Genomic DNA, 25,447 nt, shown 5'->3' with positions numbered 1-25,447 from the left:
AATAAACATAGCTTGATATATATCTCTATTTATTATTTCACATATGTCGCAAATCAGACTGAGGAGGCAGCTCTGCCCTCTGAGCTGAAGTGGTTATAATCGCAGCCAAGTTCTGCAGGAATTCTAAGGCAGCAGGTGGTTGTGGGTCCCTGCAACAAAGCACTAAGGGCACGAGCAGCCTGGATATAGACAGGGGCCATGAAGGGGTTTGGGCTGGTGGTGGGGCAGGAGGATATGCCGCATGTGGGTTCCTCACAACGGAGGTAAGAAAAGACCCAGAAGCTGGAAATGCCCTCATGGGAGTGAAGAGTATGATATAGGCAGGAAAGAATGAGAGTCCATGGAAGAACTGTAGAACAGGCATAGGCAAACTCAGCCCTCCAGATGTTTTGGGACTACAACTCCCATCATCCCTGACCACTGGTCCTGTTAGCTAGGGATGATGGGAGCTGTAGTCCCAAAACATCTGAAGGGCCGAGTTTGCCTATGCCTGCTGTAGAATCTGAACTCACTACTGTTCCATTTTGAAAAATCCAATTTGGCTGCATCTCACCTAAGCATCTCCTTTCCATTAAGTGGCCTGGGTGGTGCAAAGCTGGCTTGAATGTACCCTTCAGAAAACTCCCATTTTACATTCTCAAATGGGTGAAGAATTAAGCTGCATGACTAAGGGCTAGACAAGTGAAGAATGCAGCATGGGAATTTGGCATCCAGAACATTTTCAGTTTTCTTTTGGCAAATTTTAAAGAGAGATGGGGAAGAGATTAACTTGGGAGTGCATTGGCAGTGTTTGAAGAAGCCTGCACATGGAGGTGGCAGAGTAGGGCTTCTAACCCTTATGCCTTCAGCAGATGCCTCTGTATCCTGCTCTCAGAGGTACTTGACCTCAGCCCTGAATGGCTACACAAAACCTTCACATCCATGTTTTGTTTTATCTGCCTCTGACCTTATTGGGGCATCCTAGCCCTCTCAAAATCTCAGCCTCAGAAACAGAATTTATGCAAAGCAGACTCCCATTTTCTTAATCTGCCCGGTTTAGCTCAGGACACCAAATTCAGAACCCTTTTCAGGAGCCAGACATGAGGTATGACTTGGGCCAAGTGCTACCTATTACAGGTGCAATCCAAAGAATAACCTCCCTACCACTAGCATCAGATATTACAACTGGCATCAAAATGATGCAACTGCAATGTTTGTGTATCAAGCAATTACTCAGGTGGCTTTTAAGATCTTCCCTTTCCCCATCTCATACAGCTTTGCTATATTAGGACTCTACCACACCCCACTTTTCTCAACCATGTTTTTAACAGGGAGTGGAGATTCTGATCCATGCTAAAGTAGCACCAAAGGCTGGCAGTTGTTCTGTACTAGTAAATCCAAAGAGAGGCAGCCATTTTGGGAACACGTCGCAGTAGAAAACCAATCCTGCCTCAGGCTGCCTACAGTGCTAGGCTGGAAGGCTTGCAGAGAGCTGGAACTGCAATTAAGTGGGGATCTTTGTCCTCATCACAGGAAATTGATGGAAAGGTATAAGAATGAAAGAGGCAGCACTGCATTCAACTACACTGTAGCCATTAGCATTAATGAGCAATCTAAGAGCAACACATTCCCGAATTTGTATCTATTTTTCCACTCAGAAGAAGGGAAAAGCTAAAAGCATAAAAAGGACTTGGCCAAGACGACAGTGCAAGTCAAAGGCAGGCATGGGAACGGTCCTCAGAACAAGGGACTTCACCCTTTGCTTAGGCTAATCTGTGTATTTACTATATGGTTTTAAAACTATTGTCAGAGTGCTTCCACAAGGCTTGTAATGATTAGGCAAGCCTGTGCTTACAAATCCAGCAAGAAAGCAGTACCAGGTCTCCCAGCTGTCACTAACCCATCCGGTGCAAGGAGCCAGAATCTTTCATTCTTAACTTCTGGATCCTTTCACCTATTAGGGGTACTGCATCAAGTTCATGTGACACTTGAGGCAGCCTGCGGGGTCCTCCCCAACTCTTGAATGCTTTGGTTTTGCTTTTTAAAAAGGGTTCTTGCCCAAACATGTAACAATGAGATTGAAAGCACTGCCACAGCTGTGATGTTTTATTGTTTTGAAAATTTGGCCTTTAAAAGCGTGAATTACTTATTCTGAGCACTGGGTCCTAACGATGCAAGAACTCTGATGCTTTGGGTACCTGAAGAAATGTGAAGTTATCCAAAGCCCTCTTCTTTCACCAGTGTGCATGCAAGTATCAAGGAGGCTGCAGTGCAGTTCTTAACTCAGAAGAGACTAGCGTGCAAACAGATAACTCTCTCCCACTAATGCCAAACTGCTGTAGTTCAGTGGTAGACAGTGTCTGCTTTGCATGCAGAAAGTGTCAGGTGCAATCCCCAGCATCTCCTAGTAAAAGTGAGGATATACTTGGAGAGCCACACTGCCAGTTAGTGGAGAAATGCTGAGCTAGATGGACCAAGGCAGTTTCCTCTGTTCCTGTGCCTCCAACTTCCATGGATGTTCTGTGCAAAACGAGAATGGTGGCACTTGTGGGCAGTGGGGCCTGTTATTTGTCTTGACAAATAACACTGACTTCACCAGCCTTTTGGCACCAGCTCTGGAGGTCATGCCATCACTTCAGAAAACTCTTTGAGAGTTAAATTAAGGACACAGATCCCTTTCCATCCTGCCACCGAGTTTACTGGAGAAAAGCAGAGCAGGGGATCTTGCAATGCTCAGAGCGGCGAGAGAACAAGCGAGATTTCTGTGCAAGATCCAAATTGCTAGTAGCCAGTGAGTAGGGAGAGGCCAACCTTTGAGAAGAGGGCACAACCGCACCCCTGCCTCCTTTTGATAACTGTGAAGGCAGGCAGGCCTCCTCCTGGCAAAGGGTATAGCTACACAAATGTCCGCATGCAATGGCCCAACATGCACCCATGCACTTCTCTCACTACCCCTTGATCGCCTAAGTGCTGCTGTTACCACAAGCCACACTCACAGCAGGATATGAGCTGTTCCTTCTCTGCCCAGCTCCCATAGAAGAGCTTTTGATCCCCCTAAATAAGTGATGTAAGGGAGCTTAAGTCACAGGGTACCGGCTGTGTCTGTTTCATGGAGGGGGGAAATGGAAGCAGGCTCTGAGCTTGGGAATGAGGAGGTAAGAGGAAGAAATAGGGATAATGGGCCATCCTAGGTCAGTCAGCCTAACGTAAGGGAGGCACTTGGGGCAGCCCAGTCCAAGAGGGTCGTCTCAGCAAACGCCTGTCTCTTCTTTAGCCGCACATTGTGAACATCAGCCACTGTGAGAGAAGGAAAGCAAGAGTGAGTACACCTGTGAGGGCCCAGAAGGTAGATGAAGAACTGGACCATAAACTGCTCCCCCCCACCACCTAAATCTGACTCAGGCGTGGCCCAAGATATTTGGCTACCCGAGGCAAAGGACAAGATGGTACCCTCCCCAATGAACTCTACTGGATTGGCAGCTGAATCTTACTTTAGTACTGTCCTCCACCACGTCTGAGGACAATAGACTAGATGAGGAGTTGCAGAACAGGCTTCCAGTAGAAGGGCATAGCTAAGGGACACAGCAGGAACAGCCAGGGAGCTGCCTTCATGGTCTCCCTACATTTATTAGCTGCCTGAGACTAGCGCCTCACTTTGCCACCAAATTAACAAGGCACTAGGCCTTGGACCTTTATCTTCTCTTCCTCCTTTATTCTCCATTTTCAACCCATCACCAAAACACAATGGTTCTCTCCACACAACATGGCAAAAACATGGGCTATTCCTCTTCATTCCCTGGCTTCATTCCTGTCACTTCTCCCCACCTAGCCTTCTGCTGTCAACCTTCTCATCCCTTCCAATTTCTCAGTGGCCAACCTTTCCAATGAATAGTTTGATGCAATCAATTAAGTGCCCTCTGCACATTTAACGCATGACAGGAGCTCTGAAAGGGACAGCAGGGCTGCAATATTGTGAACACACTTTCTGTCACCTTTCAAGTCCTGCCTCAGTCTTCTTACCTCACCGAGGTTCATCACAGCACTCCCACTGCCTTCAGGATCCATGCTATTGAAGAATCCTACAGAGTTTTAAGAGAAAACACAAGGTGATCAGTCATTGAAAGGACTTCTGTTCCATCTGTTCTCATCAAGGTGGTCCCTAAGGAAACTTACAAATAAAGGCTGGAGCAATCCAGATCCTTTTAAATTGATGTTTTAAATACAAAACAAGTAGGAACTAAACAAACATATCTAGGGATGGAGCTCCACAGGCAGACCACCACTTCCGAAATGGCCTGTCCAAGGATGCCTGGAATTGGGCCTCAGCTAAATCCAGTAAGCACTGAATTGATCTTCAATGGCTTGTAGGCACAATGAATGTTAAAAATGCCTACTCATAAATTTCCTTGCCTGTTTATTTTTCTTGATGTTGGCGGCCTGCTGGCCATAGTTAAAATATCCTTCTTGTCAGAGTGGTGGCTCTTGGCTCCTGATTTATCATGTTCCTACCTAAACCCTGTCAAAAGGAGACTTGCCCTTCAAAACCTGGCAAGGAGAATCTGTTGTATACCAGGAACCAGGATACGTTACATCCTTAGGCGAAACACCATCACATTTCAAAAGCCAAGAGGGGCTCATATTGATCCTCACTGTTGGCAGAATGTCCATTACTGCAGAAACACTGACAAGCCAAGTGTGTGTGGGGTGTTATGTCCCCTCTGAGTCCATATAACCATCACCAGAGGAAAGTGATAACCTCTAAGATATTATCTAAGGCCTACCACAAGCAGCGGCCTGTCTGGAGGGAGCTACTTCCTCCTCTTTTCTCTCAAGGAGAAACCCAGCTGAAATTAATAAGGAGTGATAGCTGTGTAGCCGTTACCTACACCCCAAAAGAACAGTTTGTCTGGGATAGCCGTTTTATACCAACTGTCACCAATAGAGAAATACAAGAGTGTGCACTTCAGGCCTAAAGGCATGTTCCTACACGCCGTTGGGCAGATTGCCCAGAGAGATGGCTCCCTTCTCAGAACCACTTACTGAACATCGTCTCCAACTTGACTAAGCAACAGACAAAGTTATCAAAGTCCACGCCCAATGACTCGTCAGCATAACGTGCCACCACCACTTGGTGCAACTTGTTGTCCAGTTTGAAGCCTAAAAAGGTAGAAATGGGAGTGTTAAACCAGCTTGAAAGAAACGGAGGCCTTCTCTGCCTTAATGAGGTTCAGCATAAGAGTCAAGGCCAGAAAAAACAGTTCAATATTCACTGCACCCCGGGGGGTGGGGTAAGAGTGTGAAAACTTGTGAAGATGGGCACAGGACCATCTTTGGCTGATTGTATTGGTCTAAGATTGCGCCTATATTTACCACACAGATGTTGCCAAATGTCCTTCCTGAATTTTTTTAAGAAAAGGAATGCTGAAGGAGAATTTCCGCTCTCAAGTCACAGAATATTTTTTTTCTACCCACGTGCAGTTCTGATGAATTGCTGCCAAATCCAAAGCTGTTCCAGTAGGCGTATGGCACTAGAAACTAAAGGCCGAACTGCTTCCACACAGGAAGTCTGAGAATAAAGACCATCACTCCTCCTCAGATGGCATTGTTTAGTGGTTCTGTGTTCAGATTCTGAGAAATGAATTCTGTCCCCCACCTTGGCAAAAAAAAGCCCTGGATAGCGATTAGAAAATAATGCTATTGTAGGAGACTGGTATGGATTCAGACTACATAGCACAGTCACAATATCAGGGTCTGCAGCCAATAAGGATCCCAGCAACCCACCACCAAAGTGTTTGGAAACATCCCCTTCCATGCTTACCACATGTTTCCAAAGCCAGGCGCATCTCATAAGAGCTCATAGTGCCTGACTTGTCCAGGTCATGCTGGCGAAAGACATTCTGTCATGATAGAGAAAGAAGATGATGCTGAGATTCTGCTTCCTCCACACACACTCCCTTGCCATCCTTAAGCCCCTTCCTCCCACCGAAGGTTCTGTTGAGCACATCTCTCTCTCTCTCTCTCTCTCTCTCTCTCTCTCTATCTCTCTCTCTCTCTCTCACACACACACACACACACAAGCCAAGTCTGCTTCTCTTACCAGCCAGGTCCTAATCTTGTTCCACAAAATCTGAAACTCCACAAGGCCCAGGCGAGCGCTGCCATCTTTCTGAAGAGCAGAAGAGTCAAGGGAAGACATTAAGTGCAAAAAGGAGGACTTCTAATCCCAAAGTATTGGGGAGCGAGTTGAATAGAGGAGGAAGGTGTAAGCTCATTAACTGCTCAACATGGCAGAAGATAGAAACAAGAAGCGTAGAGATAGTGTTGGCTGGATTCCAGGTTCACCTCACCCACCCTTGTCTTCCACACAAGACAGCCTAATGCTTTTGCAGTTATCGGTACCACACGTCTGCCACCTTGGAGTGGCTGCACTTCTGAACTGCTCTGTACAATAGAATGAAACACTCTATTCAAGCGAGAATAGCAGGGAAAGGTATGCACAGCCAGGAATCATGCACTAGGCCACAATGATATTGAGTGAATGAGATATACACACACACTTTCACTTCCAAAAAATAAAGAGGAGGAACATGAAATGAAAAGTGAAGTAGAAGAGAGGGGAAAGAAAATTTACATAATGATAGTGTTCTATTTTAGCAAGAAAGGGCTAGCAACAGAAAATATTTCTCTATATTTTTCATTCCAGTACTGGGAAAAAAGGTCCATCTACATCTAGTGAGGATTTTAAGAGGATTTCAAGAAAAAAGAATGTGGCAACAACAGAAGAGATGGACATATGTTGGCAACAGGAGCGGGAAACCTGATTTTTAAAAAATGTATTAAATTAAATTAATTAAGTTTTATTTGTACAGTGGTACCTTGGGTTACGAACTTAATTCGTTCCAGAGGTCCGTTCTTAACCCGAAACTGTTCTTAACCTGAGGCGTGCTTTCGCTAATGGGGACGCCTGCTGCCGCCGGTGCGCAATTTCTGTTCTCATCTCCTGGGGCAAAGTTCTCAACCCGAGGTACTACTTCCGGGTTAGCGGAGTTCGTAACCTAAAGTGTTTGTAACCCGACGTACCACTGTATTAATTTGGATAACTAATAAAAATTATTTGGAAAAGAAAGATAAAATAAGGCCCATCTCATGGTACATTTATCTTGTTGGCTGAATGCTCCCAAGATCTTGACACACTGAAGTGTCTAATGTAAGCAGACAACTGCCTCCAAAGCACAGCTCACAACACACACACTAATTACACACGTGTATGAAGAGGGGAATTGCAACAAAATACAGTGGCCTAATACACTTCTGTGAGCAGTGCGACCATGAATAAGCCAGAGAATCTGCATGACCTTCAACTAACACAGATCGGCTCCCACAATATCCGAACAATTGCAAGTTACAATAAGTCTCTGGCCTGCTATAGGGCTAGGACAAACTATACACAGAGGCTGCACAATTGCAAGCAACTGCCTGTCTACAACTAAGAGGAATAAAGAGGCAACTACCTCAAAAGTTGTCCTACTCTGCATTCGTGAATGATGAACACATCATGAGGCCACAGGGGCTCCCTTCACATAGGTAATGGTATACACAACTGCCATCCCTGACCAGAAGCCATGCTGGCAGGAGCTGATGGAAGCTGTAGTACAATATCTAAAGGGAACCATGTTAGCATCTAAGAGGCTGTTCTCTCCCTCCTCACATCTACTTGGAGAAAACAAATCACAATTCCTTACTTTTTGGTGTTTCGAAATCAGTAAGCTAAGCACAAATATTGGGTTTTGGGGAATGAAATGAAGCATGATCCCTGGTGCAGACTTAAATGAAGTCAGGGATAACCATTAACTACAGCTTATTGTGATGTGCAAACTTGGTCAGTAGGTTTAGGCTATTAAGCTTCATACAATAACACTCCCCCCCCTCTCTCTCGCAAAACTACCTTTGCCTGTAGTTCTATGCTATGAGCAGATTTGTATCCTTGCCCCACTTTCTTTGACCAAGATAACCCTCCCCATTTCTCCCTTCTCAGCAGAAAGGATACATCCATCAGGTTGACCATGTTACGGCAAGAATCCATGCTGAACCCATCCGTCTTCAGATCTTTGTCTGGCCGAGGGAGGAAAGAGACACACTGTTATTACACTTGGATGGGATGTTCAGAGATATCCACAGCATAGGCCAGGAGTCTGAATAAGAAGCACTTACGTCTGGCAATGACTCTGTTCAGAATGGTTCGGAGCTCAAAGACGCTGATTTCCATGTCCTGGAGGAAGGGAGAGAAGGCAGATCATTAAAAGAGCATTTCATGGCTCAGAGATTGTCAGGGGTCCAAAAGCAGCTCACTCCTAACTCCTCAGGCTCTGATCCCACCTCGAGCAGCCTATCAATGCACAGGGATGAATGGATCACTCTATCTACAATCCATATGTTGATTTCACATACATGTCTATTCATAAGTTCACTGTGCCCTGCTTCTACACCAATCTGCAATTCTGTGTTGTTGTTTTTATCTACAGCAAAATTAATATTTAAATATGTATTTTATTGCAAAATATATATTTAAATGCATTTTGAATCAATAAATGGGTTACTAAACATACAAAACAGATTTATTTACATGTTTTGGTATACGTTTTTTGAGCCAAGAATGGCATCACAAAATTCATAGTGTGAAATCAGAAAGGCAATTGCTTTCTGATTTGAAACTCAGCCCCAGATTTGAAACTCAGTTTGTATCAGAATTCAGAAACTAAATTCTTCAAGCATCCCTAGTATTAAGGGATGGTTCTGGACAACATCAAGGAAGGCCAAGTCACTGAATTGTCATGGAAATTTGTCCGGACTATGAGCCCTTCAGCCTCAAATTCATATTCCAATGAACTATTGCCATCTTCCTCCAGAGATCACAAGCGTGCTTCTGTTCAATGATATTTATCTATTGTGCTTCCCCTCAACTTTCCCTCCATTCTCCAAGTTCTATGTGCATGCCTCTGTCACCCTCATTTTATCTCTACAATACCCCTGTGAGGTAGATGAGGTTGAAGAAAGGAGACTTCAGAGAGGTCTCTGATCCAAGTGAAGTCCTCTTTCCATGGTGAACAGGCTCCTTCGACACCTTCTCACTTCCACATTGTCAAAGCCACTGGCGCTACTTTACCTGCTCGTTGCACACAACAACTGAAGGGGGAAGAAACTGACAGGAATGCTGAATCACAGTACCTACCTCTCCTGCAAGCTGCCGGAACATGTTCTTGAAGTTTTCGTCCACATCATCCTCAGATATCTCTTCCTGAGGAAACAAAAACCAGGACCAGCAGGTGAAGCACTGCTCTGACTACCTAATTTTCCCTCTAGCTATCTTCAAAAACCACTGACAGCATCTTACACACTCCCATCATTAAATGCTATCTTCTCGCTTTCCATCAGCTGGCTTTCTCCCTTCCCTTAATTCTCCACGCTTCATCCCATCCTGTTTTAACCAACAAGGATGATTTAAAATGTAGCTTTAAGAAGGAGGAACATTGGCATGAAGGGACATTAGCCAAATGCTCAACAAAGTATTTTATTATGTGCAGGTGATTTATACAGTAACCCAAGACTATATTACTGCAACATGCTTTATGGGGAGCTGTCCTTGGGACTCATCTCAAAGCTTGATCTAGAGCAGATTGCTGCAGCTAGATGGATAATAGGAAAAGGCAGGGTTAAGAGACCTGCATTGGCTTCCCCTTTCCTACCAGGCCAGGTTCAAGGTGTTTATACTGGTGTACTAAGCCCTGAGGAACTAAGGCCCAGGATACCTTAAGAACCGCCTTGCCCCTTTATGTCCCAAGCCAATTACAGAGATCACCCCCCATGGACCAAAGTATTATTTATTGCTTTCCTAGCCCAACTTTGGCGCTCAAGGTGGCATACATCACTCCCCCTCTCCTCATTTAATCTCCACAGTAACCTTGTGAGGTAGGCTGAAAGGTCACCCAGTGAGTTTCGCGGCCAAGTGGGAATTCAAACACGGCTCTCCCAGCTTCTAATCCAACACTGGAGTCATGCCTTGAATGTAGCGAGCCCAACTCTATGGAACTCCTTCGCACTAGAAATCAGACAGGCATTGTCCCTGCTGAGCTTCACACGCTTGGTTAGAACCATTTTGTTCCAGGAGGCATTTGCACCATGAATACTTGTCTCGGTATTATCAACTTTGATGTTTTAAATTTTGTACACTGTATTGTTTTTACTTTTTGTAAACTGCTTTAAGACCCAGATACAGTGAAATGTGCAGAATACACACACACACACACACACACACACACACACACACTTAAATGCTCTCATAAATAAGTCAGAATTAAAAAAGAGGGAGGTTTGACACTTAAAACTGCCCGTCTTGGGTTGGAGTGTTACCTCATCAGGCAGATCTGCGCTGATCTCCTCATCCAGCTCCCTGGAGAAGAAAGAACAATGTTAGGAAAGCCTCTAGTTCTGAGAAGATGGAGGAGAGCCTGGCAGAAGGGCAAGAGATATGGTAGAATACATCTCCACTTTGACTGTCCCCATTCAAGAGAGCAGTCCCAATAGATGTATCTGGAAGTTTGCTGTGCAGCTCACTCAGGCAGCAAAACATTGAAAGCCACTGTGAGGATAAAGACAATGGGTGGAATACAAGTCAGGTCTATTCCTCAACTAGCTTTTGAGTCTTTTGTCCAAAATCTAGAGTATCTTCTGCTGCTCAGCGCCTTCCTTTTCTTAACCCCCCAAAAGTCAACTAGCATCCAAGCTAATTTACAGAAATGTAGCTGAGTCCCGAGGAAAGCTCATACACCCCTTACAAAGACCTAGGAGATGATAGTAGCTCACACCGAAGGCATGGACTCACTCTGTGTCTGACTGCTTCTCCGTGAAGACGCGCAGGATGAAGTCTGCTTCCTGGTGAGGCTCAAAGGTGGAGGGCACAATGATGTATTCGCCTGGGGGCAGGCGGATGTGGTTGCTCACCTCCCGCAGGTTGATAAAGGTCTCTGAGCGTGCCCGAGACTGGTTCCTCAGGAAGAATTCCTTCTTCAGGTGAATACTCTGGCAGCCCTGGTTCTGGGACAGGAAACAGTTCAGGTATATTATATAGGGCAGCAAAGGGGCAGCCCCCTCCTTCATCTGATGACAACGGCCTAGGCATCACGTGCATATCTAGAAACATACACTCACACCATGCATTTAAAGCACTACAATCCCACTTTAAAGTCTCGTGAAGGCATCTGGCAAACCCATCTAAAATCATGCAACCACCGCACATTTACTGATTTTGCTTAATTTGTTGATGCATCCAGTGCAGAATTGGACCCCCCTTTCTAGCTTAGAACCTATACAGCCTGGACCATTTGGTCTGCAGCCATCAAAGAGATGTGCACAACATTATGGGTCTCTGTTTGCATCAAGCAGGAGGAAGGTACACGTTTCAGATTCCATCCAGAATAGGGAACAGCACTCTGTGGCCTCAACCCATTTAATTCTTGCACACAATTCAGTAACGGGGTTTCGGTGGCTCAGGGCATACCTCCTCAGGAACCTGCACACAGAGAGAAAGCAGGCAAAGGTTAGGAATGCGCTCCTATTAAGTGATGATGCTCAAAAGGGCACACCAGGAAGCCACATGGGGTTACCTCATAGACTGCAAAGCCAATGGTGTGCATGTCTTCCCCAGCTTTACGTGCTTTCCGCCGGTGCTTTTGCATCAAGGCCACTAAGAAGCTGCAAGCCAATTCATTGTCGTCTGGGTCATCATCCTCTTCCAAGAGCTTGATTTTGAACTGGGGGTTAATCCAGAATGTAGCTGCAAGGGGGAGAGGGAAGGTGGTGCACAATCTTGTGTTTGTTTTGTACTGGTGTGTAGTGACTGTATACGTAGATTAACTGTTTGAGTTTGCTACGAGTCAATAAAAGCCTCTGACTAGTCAAGTAACTAGCCTCACAATATACTACAAGGTTATCAAGATTTGAAAGCAACCAGTATTCATCTTCATTTCCTACTTCTTCCTATCTTTCCTCATCTATTTCTTTTTTTAAGAAACTACAGTGGTAACCCAAGGTAGTTTTCCACAACTAAGGCATCCAGAAAGGAGGACATCAGGCTACAAATCGTGGCTCAAGCAGAGGCTCCAGGATGGTGAATTTATATATCACACCTCTGCAGAATGTGGGAGTCACTTTACTAGTCCATCAGAACCAAAGAGGGCGGACAAAGAATAGGTGGCAGCAGTTACCTGGGTGGTTCCTGCAGCCTCCTGCTGTGCTACCTCGGCGCCAGGTGCCCTCAAACAGGGTGGTATGCCATCTGCTCATGTCATCCTTGGTCAGAGCATCGGGGGTGAGGTTGCAGATCTCCAGCCTGGAAAACTCACGTAGAAAGTCTCGAAAAGACATCCTGCAGGGACAAAAAGGTATGTTGAAGTCACAGGGCAGAGAGGAGAATCAGGCAGGGCAAGCGCAACGTCGCTCAAATGCTTAAAGAACCTTGAAGCCAAAAGAAAACACTTTCCACACCTACTCTTTAAACAACTTTGGGGTACAAACAGAAAGGAGCTATGGGTGTTTTGTTCTGTTTTTTTTTTTAAAGAGGCAATTAATTGGCACCAAACGCTTCTGCATATCCCACTGCAGAATTAGGAATTATTGGGGGTATCTGCATGTCTCTCTGTGTGTACACACCAGGAACAAACAATGCCACAAGTCTCAGAACTCACCAGAATTCACCATCTTCCATTTTTAGCTGCAGTTCTTCCCTCTGATCGGGGTCCACTTCGTTCCACTCAGAAGAGCTAAGATAGCAACAGAAAGACAGTTATGCTGGGCGTCCTCCCCATGTTGTGTCAGTTTGCATTTCTTAGTGCAGAAGGTATTGAGCTGATGTGTGGAGATCTTTCCTATTCTAATTAATTCAAGAGGGTTCTTGAAGCTTCTCTGTGTGAAAGAAACAAGCAGAAGGTTCATGATGTTTGAGTTATTCCTTCAGAGAAGCTGAGTACAGTTGGTTTAAACTGGTTCTGTTACCTCTTCTGTCAAGGTCATGCTGACTATAATAAGAGGCCAGAAGGAGCCTGGGTTTCAGTTATTCTTTCTGTCTCTTTTCCTTCTGGTGTGGTGTTCTGTACACAGTGTGCTCAGTGTTAAGGTTTAGACTTATTATAAGTTATTGTAAGTTTAAGTTAAGTCTGCTGCAACTGGATTTCTTATGGACAGTGCCAATCCTGAACGTACTGGATTTGTGACCATTATGCTCATTTTCCTTCAAGTAGCAAATGCTGGATGAAATAAAATTGCCTCTGGTCTATTTTTTGAGAATCCTGCAACGTGTTAAGTTTTTAACTATACATTGGAATCTACTCTGGATCAGTATTGAGTAGAATTTTAGTGACATGTTGCTCCTTCCAGTTTTATCTGGTAGCAGGAAAGGGCTGTGGTAGAGCCCATGCTTTGCATTCAAAAAGTCCCACGTTCAATTCTCCCTCCTGTCTGAAACCCTGGAGAGCTGCTTCCAGTCAGTGTAGACAATTCTAAGTTAAACAGTCCATTGATCTGACTCTATTAGGCAGCTACCCATGACCCTAACCTGATGTTTCATTCCAGCTCATGGATGAACAGATTCAATAACAACAACAACAACAACAACAACAACAACAAACTTTTATTTGTATCCCGCCTTCCCTGGGCTAAGGGTGGCTAACATCAAATATATAACACTGGTATAAAATCAAACAATAATCAAATTACCTCCTAAAAACAAGTCAGGATCAAATTAAAATCTAATTAGATGGCTAATTAGATCAAAAAGCACTGCGTTAGAAAGGAGATGGAAATTCTACCTGTGATGGCTTAATTGCACATGCAGATCATCACCTGGTGTTCGAGTGATGGCAAATGCATTTGCGAAACATTTTTTTAAGTGTCACCCGGATGCATCCTAAATGGGATCGATATCAGATGTCACAGTTGGGCACGGCATCTACTAATGTCACTGCAGGAACACGTCCAACCCACCTATCACTCCAGGCTCCAGTCCACTCCACTTGACCCCAGGGATTCCTTATCCGAATGAGCGCTTCCTGCCGGCCACGATAGTCCACCTGTCAAAGTTAAGGTATTAAGACAACCGACACACATGGCTACAGCCCTTGAATTGGTCTCCACAGCCCCCTGAAGAGAAACTCACATTCTTCAATCCTGTGACGCTATAGGCATGGCCCTTCACCAGTTTCTTGAAGGTAATGGCTTCCATGTCAAATGCACTTGTGATCTGTAGAAAGAGGATACATGGCACTGGTCAAAAGGCTTAACCCTCCCCTCTCTCCAAAAGGCAACGGACTAAAATGGCTGCTAAACACAATGTACCAGCAGCAGTTCATAGCTTGGTGTTGGTTCCTGTATATCCTAGTTGCCTCAGGCAAAAGTTCATTCACAATGTTGAAGAGGCTGTGAACTCTTACAAGCCTGTTCATTTCAGAAGGATGCAAAAGTAACGCCCACAGTAACGCTGTGGGCATTACAGCATCTACATCAAGAGGTGCTCAGTTTCCATAGGAAATGGGCCCTTTAGTGGGTGTAGGCTTTGACTTCTGGAAAACTGTTATTTAGAAACTTGACAGAGAACTATGGGTGAAACATCACTGGGAGGGCTGACGACATCCAGGTTGATTTCTTTACTTTTTCAACAAGAGAAGACCAGCTCTTCACATTTGAAGGCAACATTCTATAGCAGGGTTGGGGAACCTCCAGCCCCCAGTTCTTGTTAGGACTACAACTCCCATCATCACTGGCCACACTGGCTGGCCTGATGGGAATTGGAAATCAACATTATCTGGAGGGCTGCAGCTTCACCCATCCCCATTTTACAACACAAAGCTATTCCATAGATTAGCTGCAAGCTATTCACCAACTGGCCACTTGTATTATTCAGAATACACAAACAGTGAAAAGTAAATGCTCTGATAATGTACAGATTAGTTCTGGCCCACTAGATCATAGTGTGTGTGTGTGTGTGTGTGTGTGTATGGAATGTAGCCCTCATTCATTTTTCTGGCTTACTTGGCACTGCTTTTCTCCACAACAGTAGGGAGTGTGAGGGGGGATGACTTATTACAACTCACAAATGGACATTTATAGAAGGTCACCCTGTGGACAATGTGTGAGCAGGCATGCAGGGCAATAAGAGTGGGTATGGAGAAAGGAAAAGCTGTTGCGTAGGATGCTTGGCTCAGAGGCATTCCTCCTTCACAACTTGGCACCATTCCATTTCTCTTGCTTAGACTGGTGTGCACTTGTGTGTGGTCACCAATGTTGTCTTTCTCTCCTCACATTTTAAAAACACAGGAGTAATTAAAAGATGTGTGTTTGGCAAACATCCCAGACAATGCTCAGTCACGCATGGATCTCAGACCAGCAGCTGACTAATTTGCACATAACAAGACTATTCACATGCCCCTGTTTTTCACGTCATTGTTTTCTAACTTTTAAAAGAACTCAACTAAAGACTAAAAGAAAATGGCAACCTGAACTGTACTGTATTTGCCTGAAACAGGGTGGTTGTCCGTACACTTTCCTAACACAAGGGGGCACCAACCAAATGTCTCTTGCTACAGATGAACATGTGAAATGGAACTTCACAGCCAAACAGAGACTTGAGTTAACATTTGGGCCTATTCTACTGTTCTATTCTGACAGGTTTCCATTGACCGAATCCCTGGCCTCAGAACAAATATCAGATCCAGATTAGGGAAGCCAGATCTCCCTCTGCTGCCCCACTTTGATTCCACATCTGGAACATCCCACAAGCTCCCTCTTTGGGGCACTGCTTACATCAATGGAGCAGCCAAGCAGGGATCCCCTCTCAAGAGCCTTGGAAATGATCCTGCACAAGTCGCGAGGCGGCTTCTTGAGATCGTACATCTCTGCCACGCCACCTGTGAAGTCCTCAAAGCCCTCTGTGGTGCTGCCCCCCGACAGGGCCTCATAAGAGCCGTTCAGCCTGTATGGCAAAGAGAATTGGCGGTTAGTAGGCTAGCCTTAAACCTGGCCTCCTGGAAACCGGAAGGCCCAGTTACAGAGGGTGGTGAGTTGAAGAACAACGGAAACAAATCCAAACCAGGGCTTGCTGGGGAAAAACACACAAAAGGGCATAACCTGTGCTGAGGCTGCACTCACTTGGCATAAGCTTTTTCCAGCAGAGCACTCCAGAACTCCTGGCACTCCGCTGAGTGCACAAACACCAGCTCTCCATCCTTGGTTGGCAGCCGATCGTCAATCACTACATCCACCCATTCCCCAAACTGCCAGATCTGAAGAATAAGAAGTCGGAGAATAATAATGAGGTAAGGCAGAGTAACATAGCAAGATGGTCCATCACTCCATCTATTAACAACAACAACAACAACAACAACAACAACAGGAACAACTCAATTTATATCCTGCTCTTCCTCCTGAAGAAGCCTGCACCTTGGGTACTGCAGCATTGAGATAGGTGCTCAGGCTCAATAGGCTCCACCACTAAACTGGAAGAGGACTACACCACCTTAGTAAAATATATATTGCCTGGCAGTGGCTTTCCAAGGTCTTAGATGTTCTTCCCCAGCTCTACCTGGAGATGCCAGGGCTTGAACTGATGATGGTTTGCATCCAAAGCACGTACTCTGCCACTGAGCTATGAGCTTTGCTGATTGGGTTGAGGTAATGGGATAGTAGACATTAGGTTTGAACAGGGCAACTATCCCCTTCAGGAATAACTCCACTTCTTAGCCAAGGCTTCCTCTGTTTGCAGCTTTACATTTTCTATAGCTTAGGGTCCCATCCACCTGTGAGACAGGCTTTCCTTTGAAGTACTTTCTGTGGGAAAGATGAGCCTTACCTGGAAGTGAAAGATGCCCGCATAGTCCTCCTGAAAGCTTTGTCCATGGGGTACAACCCTGTGCAAAAGTTCCTCATTGAGAGTCAAGGAACCAATAGCAGCTAGCAACCAGCAGTCACCTGATAAATAAGGAAATAGATGTCAACTCAGGCTGCATTCAGATGTGGGGATTGCTGAACCAGTTTTCCTGGTTACACTTTTGTCCCAGTTTCTGACATTCCTTTTACACTGCATTTTGCTAGCTGAATTATGGAACAGTGGCTTTTTGACTGACTGCCAGGTCACACTAAATTCCACTCACTCCCATAAGCATAGCGCTACACAAAAGCAGACAGCAGACATGTTCCCACAATCCCACCCTTTATGCTCAGGTGTGATACGATTCCCCCACGAAAATGGCAGGAAAGAGTAGTTATGTTGGCATACCACCCCAAAGTTCATCCTCCAATCCCCCCCCCCCAGTTAATGGTGTTGCAAACAGATTTTCCCTGGAAGCAATTAATAGGGGAATGACCACTAAACGTCCGCTGCACTTCCAGAAGTGGCTTTTATGTTATGTTAAAGATCACATAAACTTTGCCGGGGGGGGGGGGGACGACGACGACGAGGGGGAAGGAATGAAGTGCTGTCTGAATGCAGCCTCAGTTTCCCAGTGGACCTGGATTCCTAATATCCTTATTTCTTCTCTAGGTTTTCAGTATCAGCAAATTCCTCATCATCTGAAATCACCAGAAAACTTGGAATATCCTTTCTTGCTCTTAAGATTCATTTATGGTGCCTCCAGCTCCCCTCTCAATCCAAGGGATAAACACACATTACTCACCCAGAGCCCCCTGGCAGATATCTGTCCTTGTAGCACCTCCAACGATAAACTGAGGGTCATCCACAATTTCCTGCAAAGAGGAAAGAAAATGGAATATAAACTGTGGCTGGGTTCTTCAGAATACTTGTACACACATAGTGGGAGCACTGAATACACAACATGAATGCAACATCCTTAAACGGAGATAGGCAAAGACTGTTATGGCTCAGATCCATATTGTGTTCCTTTCTCCCACTTCAGTACTGCTCTTCTTTTTAGTATCTCCTGCTCTCTCTGACCTCCCTGCTCTGGTTTCTTGGGTTATGGGTTGGTCTAAATGTATTCTGGAGAGTTTAAGAACACACACACAAATCTTCGGATTCTTGCAACTTTATTTTCCTTTATTTTACTGTGCATGTGAGAAATGAATACAATGCACAAGTTCTTTGTTGAGGAGCTATTTTTGCAGTGCTTTACATAAAAAGTTGAAGTGCCATAACAAAAAAGGAGAGTGATTTTTTTTTTTACAAAAACAAAAACCAGCAGAATCTAGAAACCAAGTCTAACACATTCAACGAAGTATTCTGTTACTGATGAAAGCTTCTGGCGTTAAAGGGAGACTCTATGTTGGAACATCTCCTGGTTCAGTTTGGCACTGAAGTACAGTAATGAATGGTTGGCATCAGAGTTCAGTTGAGCCAGGCAGCTGCTATCGCCCAGACCATTTAAAGCACAGGTGGCCAGTTCAGGCAGATGCTGGCAATCTAATGCTGATAAAACATTTTTGAGCCATACACTATTATTGTGTTTTGTGGTGCCCTATTTTCTGACCAGAAATCGTTAGTTTTAACTTTAGTTTCGGGAAAATCCTTGATATTTGCAAGTGTTCACACATTTTTAAATTATATTTCTGTGGTGTGGGGATTAACAGATGGGCAACGGAAGCAGAACCTGCAAAACCTTATGGCTGCAAAGAGGTTTATACTTCAAGGCTGGAAGCATAAACACCCACCACCCACCCTGAATATCTCATTGCTCTTTCTACATGTGAACAAGTAGACATGTGGATTGCTTATATTAATGTACATGCTTAAATCAGGAATGATTGTCTTAAAAAGATTAATGTGAGTGGACAATGTTTTCTTCTTGTTGAATACCACCTATAATCTCAAACAAGTTTTACTCAGGGTAGACCCATTGAAATCAATGGACCCAACATAATCATGTTCATTAATTTGTACTCTGAAAAAAACTTAGTTGAATACACTCTCATCTATCCATTCGGGGTTGGGGAGAGGGGGAGAGAGCTGGCTAACCTGTGGTTCTCCAGATGCTACAATTCCCATCAGTTCCAGCCAGCATGACCAATGGTCAGAGATGATGGAAACAATAGTCTATCAACATAAGGAGTGTACCAAGTTTACAATAAATACCGTATTTTTCAATGTATAAGACAATTTTTGCTTAAAACTTTTAGTCAAAAATTGGGGGCTGTCTTATACCCAGATGGTGAATGTACAGGGGTTCAGGGTTGAGTGCAGGCTGCCTGGACTCGGGTTCAAGCTCGGAGTCTGGTGCAGATGGTCTGGGCAGGGTTTGGGCTCTGGCTCTTGTGGCCCAGGCTTGGGTTCGGGCTCTGGCCCAATTTCTAAATTTTGGGTTCCAAAAAATAGGAATCATCTTGGGGGCATCTTATACACAAAAAAATACAGTATGCAGGCCAGCATTTTTGTCACCTTATAATAGATGGGGAATGTGAGACAGCAGCTTGTTTAAGGCTGTGAGTCCACAGCTGACTGGATATCATCATCTATGATTTGGTTTGCACCAGCTTGTGCAGATCTCATGTGCTTGTATCAAAGGATTTCTTCCTATGCCCTATTATGGTCTACTTTTTCCTCACCAAGAACCAGGCCATACCAAAGCTTAGAGGGAGACTTTGCATATAAATCTTGCTACATACCCCAAACCTTGAAGCAAAATGGATAATCCTATTCAGCTAAATAATGGCTCCAAAACATGGGCCTGTGCCATAGATACACAGGAAGCTGCTGGGAACTCTAGAGAGTTCTATTGTAGTGAATATTCAAGTGTGGAAATTGGTTGTCTGGCATTTCTCCACCCCTTTTGCAGACTAGGCGGTCTTCTGCAAGCTCAGATGCATTTGAAGTTGGGCTGGATCCCAGACTCAACTAAAATTTATTGAAGGAGCAAAGCAAGAGGTCCAAATGAGAAAAGTGGGACTAATTAGAAGATGGATAGAGGCCACCAGAAGCAAATAATAATGATAATAAATGCTAGAGTTGGATCCATGAACAAAGAGGCTTTTAATAAAAGCTGCTAACAGAATGCAGAACAGCAGGTCAAAGTGGTCCTCCGAGGGTCCCTTCAAGCAGATACTCACCGAAGGACGCATCCAGCGAACTCCGCGGGTTTTGGAAGAATTTGGCCCCAGTTCCTTGAATCCAAGGACTGATGGGATGGCAGGAAACTGGGGGTCCTCAAACAAGGTGCCACTCTCCAGACATTGCTGCTTCAGGGTCTCATAATCTTGGCCGAGGAACTTAACAGCATTGTTGTGCTGGCCCACACCCTCAGCCCGCAAACGGTTCCATTCTAGTTTGGCAGCCATTCCTCCAAAAGGCATCATGGCACAGCAAGCAGGGCACGGGCAACGGATACCTCAGCAACACTCCTAAAATCCAAAATAAAAATCCACTGTGAGATGAGACACAGATTACTGAAGCTGATTAAGGGTATCCAGCATGTGCATCTATGTTTCTATGATTATAGATTTTAAAATTCCTGTCTTGCCTTTCAGGTAAAACAAGGAAGTGCAATATCTATTTATAAGATATAGTTTGGAAAAAACACAAGCCAAAGACTGACAAACAGTTTAAAACAGTCCTAATCCTCATGGCTAATCAGGAAAAACCAAAACAGTAGTACAGTGGTGCCTCGCAAGACGAAAAGAATCCGTTCTGTGATTCTCTTCGTCTAGCGGTTTTTTCGTCTTGCGAAGCAAGCCCATTGAAGGATTAGCGCTATTAGCGTCTTTTAGCGGCTTATCTGCTGATCGGATCAGCTGATAAGCGGCTTAGCGGCTTAGAAAAAGGGGGGGGAGGAAAAAAACCAGCAGGAACTCGCAAGACATTGTCGTCTTGCGAAGCAAGCCCATAGGAAATTCGTTTTGCGAAGCACCTCCAAAATGGAAAACTCTTTCGTCTAGCGAGTTTTCCGTCTTGCGAGGCATTCGTCTTGCGGGGCACCACTGTACTGTCTTCTGGGGGGGGATTCTCCATTTTGTTCTGCATACTGGGGAGGGCAAATCACCAAATCGGAGATATTCTTCCAGACTACAGGTGGCAATGCATTGACTGAATAAGCCTTCATGCTCTTGTGAACAATATTTGTCCGTTGGTTGAACTATGTAGTTGGGTGTATTTGTCAAAGATACTCCCAGCCATTTATATACCCCACTGTTTAAACAAGGAGCTCAGGATCACACACAGAAAGAGTCCTCTCAATATTCCTTCACAACAACCCAAGAAATAGGTCATCCACTTTCATGCCTTCTGTCAGCTTGGAGGCCAAGTTGTGATTTGCACCTGGGCTCCTCCACACATGCGAAGACAAATGCACCACACTGGCTTGCAGGCCATGCAACACAGCAAATGGATCTCACCACAGCCTGGGGGACACCCTTTGCTGAGCACAGATCAGGTTAGGACATTCTGGGCAGCCCAGAAGAAGATGGCTTCCAGCTGTGCACAGCTGTAGGCCAGAGACAATAATGCCTGCAGACCCAGCGAAAAGAAATCCCAGAAGCCCCAGCTCTGGCAGGAATAAGAAAACCAAAGAAGCAAATAGAGCTCATTTGACAGGATGAGCGTTTTGGGAAGAGTGCCACCAGTTACCCCACACTCAGACATCTAACTCAGAAGCCTGAAAAGACTACCGAGAAATGCAAGCACTCTTTGGTAACCAGGTGTTAGTGAAATACCATGCAAAACAGATGTGTTTGTATATGCATGAAAATATTTACATCATCCTGACTTCCAAATTTCCTGGGTTATGTTTCAGTTTGGGGAGGTTTTTTTGGCAGACTTTAGAAGATTAAGACACCCTAGGAGAAAGAAAGAAAGAAAGAAAGAAAGAAAGAAAGAAAGAAAGAAAGAAAGAAAGAAAGAAAGAAAGAAAATGTAATAGATACTCGAGTGACAAAATCCCACTTAACCAGTGTTTCTCAAACTTGGGTCCCCAGCTGTTGTTGGACTACAACTCCCATCATTGCTGACTACTGGTCCTGGCTTGCTAGGGACAATGGGAATTGTAGTCCAACAACAGCAGAGGACCCAAGTTTGAGAAACATTGCACTTAACGTATTATTATTATTATTATTAATATACTGCCCTATACCCGGAGGTCTCAGGGCAGTTCACTGTAGAGTCCTGCTGGATCAGGCCAGTGGCCCATCCACCCCAGCATTGTGTTCTTGTGGTGAGAAACAGCTATGCAAAGCTAACAAGCAGGACCTGTGTGTAACAGCGCTCTCCCCCTTGCAATGTCCAGCAACTGGGAGCATTATCATTGATAGTGGCATAGTTGCTGTATTTTTTCCAGGTGATGCTGTCATCATTATTCAGCTAGCATTCTGGGACAATGTATTTTTTTAAAACGCTTTTTCTTCTAATGCAAAAAGATCCATCAGCCTCAGCCAGCATAACCAATTGTCAGGTATGATTGGAGCTGGAGTACAAGATCATTGGGAGGGCCACAGGGTCCCTGTGTAAATGGTAGAGATTCACTACTGCCTGTGTGGAAATTACAGTATTTTGCAACCCACATGAAGATGTGCCCATTTCACTGTATGCACATATATCTGTACATCTACATGCTACAGGAATCCATCAGCAGCTCTGCCTTCCATTCACATAGTTAAATAGATCCTCGATGTACATAGTTTCCTATATGGGAAAACAAACAAATCCACCCTTCACAAACCAGAACTTTCCACACTCAAAAACAATGTTTGTCACAGAGTTACTCCCAGCTGAGTTCAAGCATTCTACATACCCCTCTAGGCTGCTTGTTTTGAAAGACAAAAGTCAAATTTACCTCAGAACTATGCTTTGGGGCAATATATTCGATGTCAGCAAGTATCTTACCAAGGTTTAACTGCCTCTAGCATACTTTTGGGACTTGATGGCAGCTATCATGAGAGAGAAAACTAGTTTACATCAGGGTAAAAGTCACAAAAAACAAGTTCACACAACTTCTCACCCCACAAGGTATGCATATTTCCATGCAGACCAGAACAGTCATTCTCTCGCTCTTTCTCTGACTCACTGGGCAGGGCGGAGTGAAACGGAATCACCAGGCACATTCATATTCATCATAGCAACCGTTTCCTGATCTGTGGTTTCATTATTCTAAAGAAGTCAGTCTGCTAACAGAAAGCACACTTGGACAATTATGACATGGATGTGTGTGTCCCTCAGATACAGGGTGTCCCTAATGCTGGCCTCAGCCACAGGACCAAGGTCTGGCACATAGAAGAACTGAGGCACATGAGATGGGAAGCTTGTGACTGGATCACCTCCCAATATGGTACCGTATTTTTCGTCCCATAGGACGCTCCGTCCCATAGGACGCACCTAGTTTTTTGGGGGGGAAATAAAGGGGGGGAAATCCCTTTATTTTCCCCCCAAAAGCAGGTCAGGGAAACAGAACCAGGTCGAGGAACAGCGGGATGGCGGCGCTGCGCCTCCCTGCTGTCCCCCGAGCTTGTGGGGCTGGCCGATGTCTGCCCCACGCGAGGGGCGCTCTGCATCAGGGCGCCCCCCCCTTGCGGGGCGGCAGGCTGCTATCCGCAGCATGGGGAGCCCTGCGGGGAACTCCTGCAAGGCTCCCCACGCTGCGGATGTCTGCCTGGCGCGGGGGGTGCTCTGCTTCAGGGCGCCTTGCCCGCCGGGCGGCAGGCTGCTATCCGCAGCATGGGGAGCCCTGCGGGGAACTCCTGCAAGGCTCCCCACGCTGCGGATGTCTGCCCGGCGCGGGGGCGCTCTGCTTCAGGGCGCCCCGCCCGCTGGGCAGCAGGCTGCTATCCGCAGCCTAGACATCCCTGCCGGACCTCCCGTAGGGCTGCCTAGGCTGCGGATGTGTTCCTGAAGCCTGGAGAGCGAGAGGGGTCGGTGCGCACTGACCCCTCTCACTCTCCAAGCTTCAGCAAAAGCCTGCATTCGCCCCATAAGACGCACCCAGATTTCCCCTTCATTTTTGGAGGGGAAAAAGTGCGTCCTATAGGGCGAAAAATACGGTACTTAAGCCACTTCCCAGGTCCCCTCAGCGGGCATAAGTATAGGATGAAACCTTTAATTTATGAAATAATTGTAATAATACATTTGTGTTCTGTTTTGGTTTTATTAAAATCAAGCGCCACATGCTTGTTGTTACGCTACCAGGCTGCATTTGTGGGTCATAACACTGAAAATGCAAGCTTTCTTCTTATTGAGCTCTTTTGGATAGAACGCTGCATGTTTCCCCTTTACATTTCTGTAAACTTTACAGAAACCACAATCTAAAGTGAAAGGAGCAGGCAGACACTTTTAAAACTGAAAATTCAGGAAAGGATCCTGGAACAATCCTGTGACAGAGCCAGGCCCCCTCCCTGTCATTTCATGGCCCTGTGGGCAGCCCCCTATCAGAAGGGATGGCTGAAGTTATCTTAAGCAACTGCAACAGCCAGCACACAGGAAACTATTTGAGAACAATATGTAGGAGGGAAACCCAGTGCTATTAGCTGACAAAAAGTCGTGGCTTGGAAAGGGTGGGGGAGAAGGGAGAGTCACATTATGCAGCAGTGCAAGTCAAAGTAGACTAACTCCAGCCCTGTATACTTGTTAAGTGTGAAGGAACAAAAACAGAACAAAAAGCACCCACCTCTTTGTTTAAGAGAAGAGTTAAGGTGCATACAAATTCACTCACGCATTAAAAAGCTTGGAAGCATTAAGTTACGACACCTGGCCTTGGCTCACTGCCACACAAGCAGGAAAACGCCTTCTGTCTCATATATTGTGCTCACTTATGACTTAGCCGCCATGCACTAACACTTACCCTTGTGTATAGTGCACTTGTAGCATGTTGCAGCACATGAAAACACTTGCCACACATAGATGTAGTGCAGCTCCCTTTCTCCCTCCTACAAATGCACATTGTCATAGACTGCAGCCATTTTTCTGTTGGGAAACTGTTCTGCTAGGGAAGGGTCAATCTGGCCAGCAAGACACAAATTGCACCCCTTTTAGTTGAATGATTCCTTTAAAATGGGATCCATAATTTATTTCCACAATAGTGTTGAATTTTTGACATAATATGTAGACAAAAAATGAGCTTTTTCATGGCCACACTCAGTCACTGGAGTCCCCACTCTTGGCATTCGTCTGGGAGTCAAAAACCTTTTCTTTTTAGTTGTATTTCAGTCTATCAGTTGGCTGCTTTTATCTGAGTGCTTGCATATATTACTGCTGTCTTTTTTCTGCTGTTTATTTATTAGGTATGTGCACTTTCAATATGTCTTCATTTATATTTTGATTTATCTTTTGTTTATTGTTAGTCTCTAGGTCAATATTCTGTTAAACAGGTGAAACATAAATAATAAAGCTTCATAAATAAATGCCATTCTTTGGGTAGGCAAAAATGTCATTTCTGTAGAAAGACAGAAAAACCTCAACTGTACATAAGCAGAGGAGGAGTAAACTGTCGTAATTTAA

The 25,447-nt window shown here is 45.0% G+C and overlaps 1 protein-coding gene and 1 long non-coding RNA gene across 5 annotated transcripts in view; one reads left to right on the top strand and one right to left on the bottom strand.

The window, feature by feature from the left end:
* Positions 1-25,447, top strand: part of LOC310704118 — a 429,938-nt gene that overhangs the window by 94,845 nt on the left and 309,646 nt on the right. The window lies entirely within an intron of this gene.
* Positions 16-25,447, bottom strand: part of CAPN11 (calpain 11) — a 32,924-nt gene continuing 7,492 nt past the window's right edge. For 2 of the 4 annotated variants that reach the window (XM_083497139.1, XM_083497141.1), the window contains exons 2-22: positions 20,080-20,370; positions 17,697-17,766; positions 16,874-16,992; positions 16,174-16,307; positions 15,829-15,997; positions 14,186-14,269; positions 14,014-14,099; positions 12,720-12,794; positions 12,240-12,400; positions 11,640-11,809; positions 11,534-11,545; positions 10,859-11,070; positions 10,387-10,426; positions 9,209-9,274; positions 8,191-8,248; positions 8,027-8,091; positions 6,077-6,145; positions 5,798-5,876; positions 5,020-5,136; positions 4,000-4,058; positions 16-3,276 (exon numbers count right to left, since the gene is read on the bottom strand). In XM_083497139.1, the coding sequence (XP_083353265.1) occupies positions 3,250-3,276; positions 4,000-4,058; positions 5,020-5,136; positions 5,798-5,876; positions 6,077-6,145; positions 8,027-8,091; positions 8,191-8,248; positions 9,209-9,274; positions 10,387-10,426; positions 10,859-11,070; positions 11,534-11,545; positions 11,640-11,809; positions 12,240-12,400; positions 12,720-12,794; positions 14,014-14,099; positions 14,186-14,269; positions 15,829-15,997; positions 16,174-16,307; positions 16,874-16,992; positions 17,697-17,766; positions 20,080-20,325 (2,118 nt within the window). In that variant the 5' untranslated portion in view covers positions 20,326-20,370 and the 3' untranslated portion in view covers positions 16-3,249. Of the gene's footprint in view, positions 3,277-3,999; positions 4,059-5,019; positions 5,137-5,797; positions 5,877-6,076; positions 6,146-8,026; positions 8,092-8,190; positions 8,249-9,208; positions 9,275-10,386; positions 10,427-10,858; positions 11,071-11,533; positions 11,546-11,639; positions 11,810-12,239; positions 12,401-12,719; positions 12,795-14,013; positions 14,100-14,185; positions 14,270-15,828; positions 15,998-16,173; positions 16,308-16,873; positions 16,993-17,696; positions 17,767-20,079; positions 20,371-21,720; positions 21,802-22,843; positions 22,888-24,791; positions 24,949-25,447 lie in introns of all 4 variants that reach the window. The other 2 variants (XM_083497142.1, XM_083497140.1) reach the window with 2 other exon arrangements.

The sequence above is a fragment of the Podarcis liolepis genome (genome assembly GCF_965112155.1).
Source record: "Podarcis liolepis genome assembly, chromosome: 3".
Classification (NCBI taxonomy): Eukaryota; Metazoa; Chordata; class Lepidosauria; order Squamata; family Lacertidae; genus Podarcis; species Podarcis liolepis.
The sequence above is the reverse complement of the archived record's forward strand: the minus strand, read 5'-3'. Positions and strand labels throughout refer to the sequence as shown.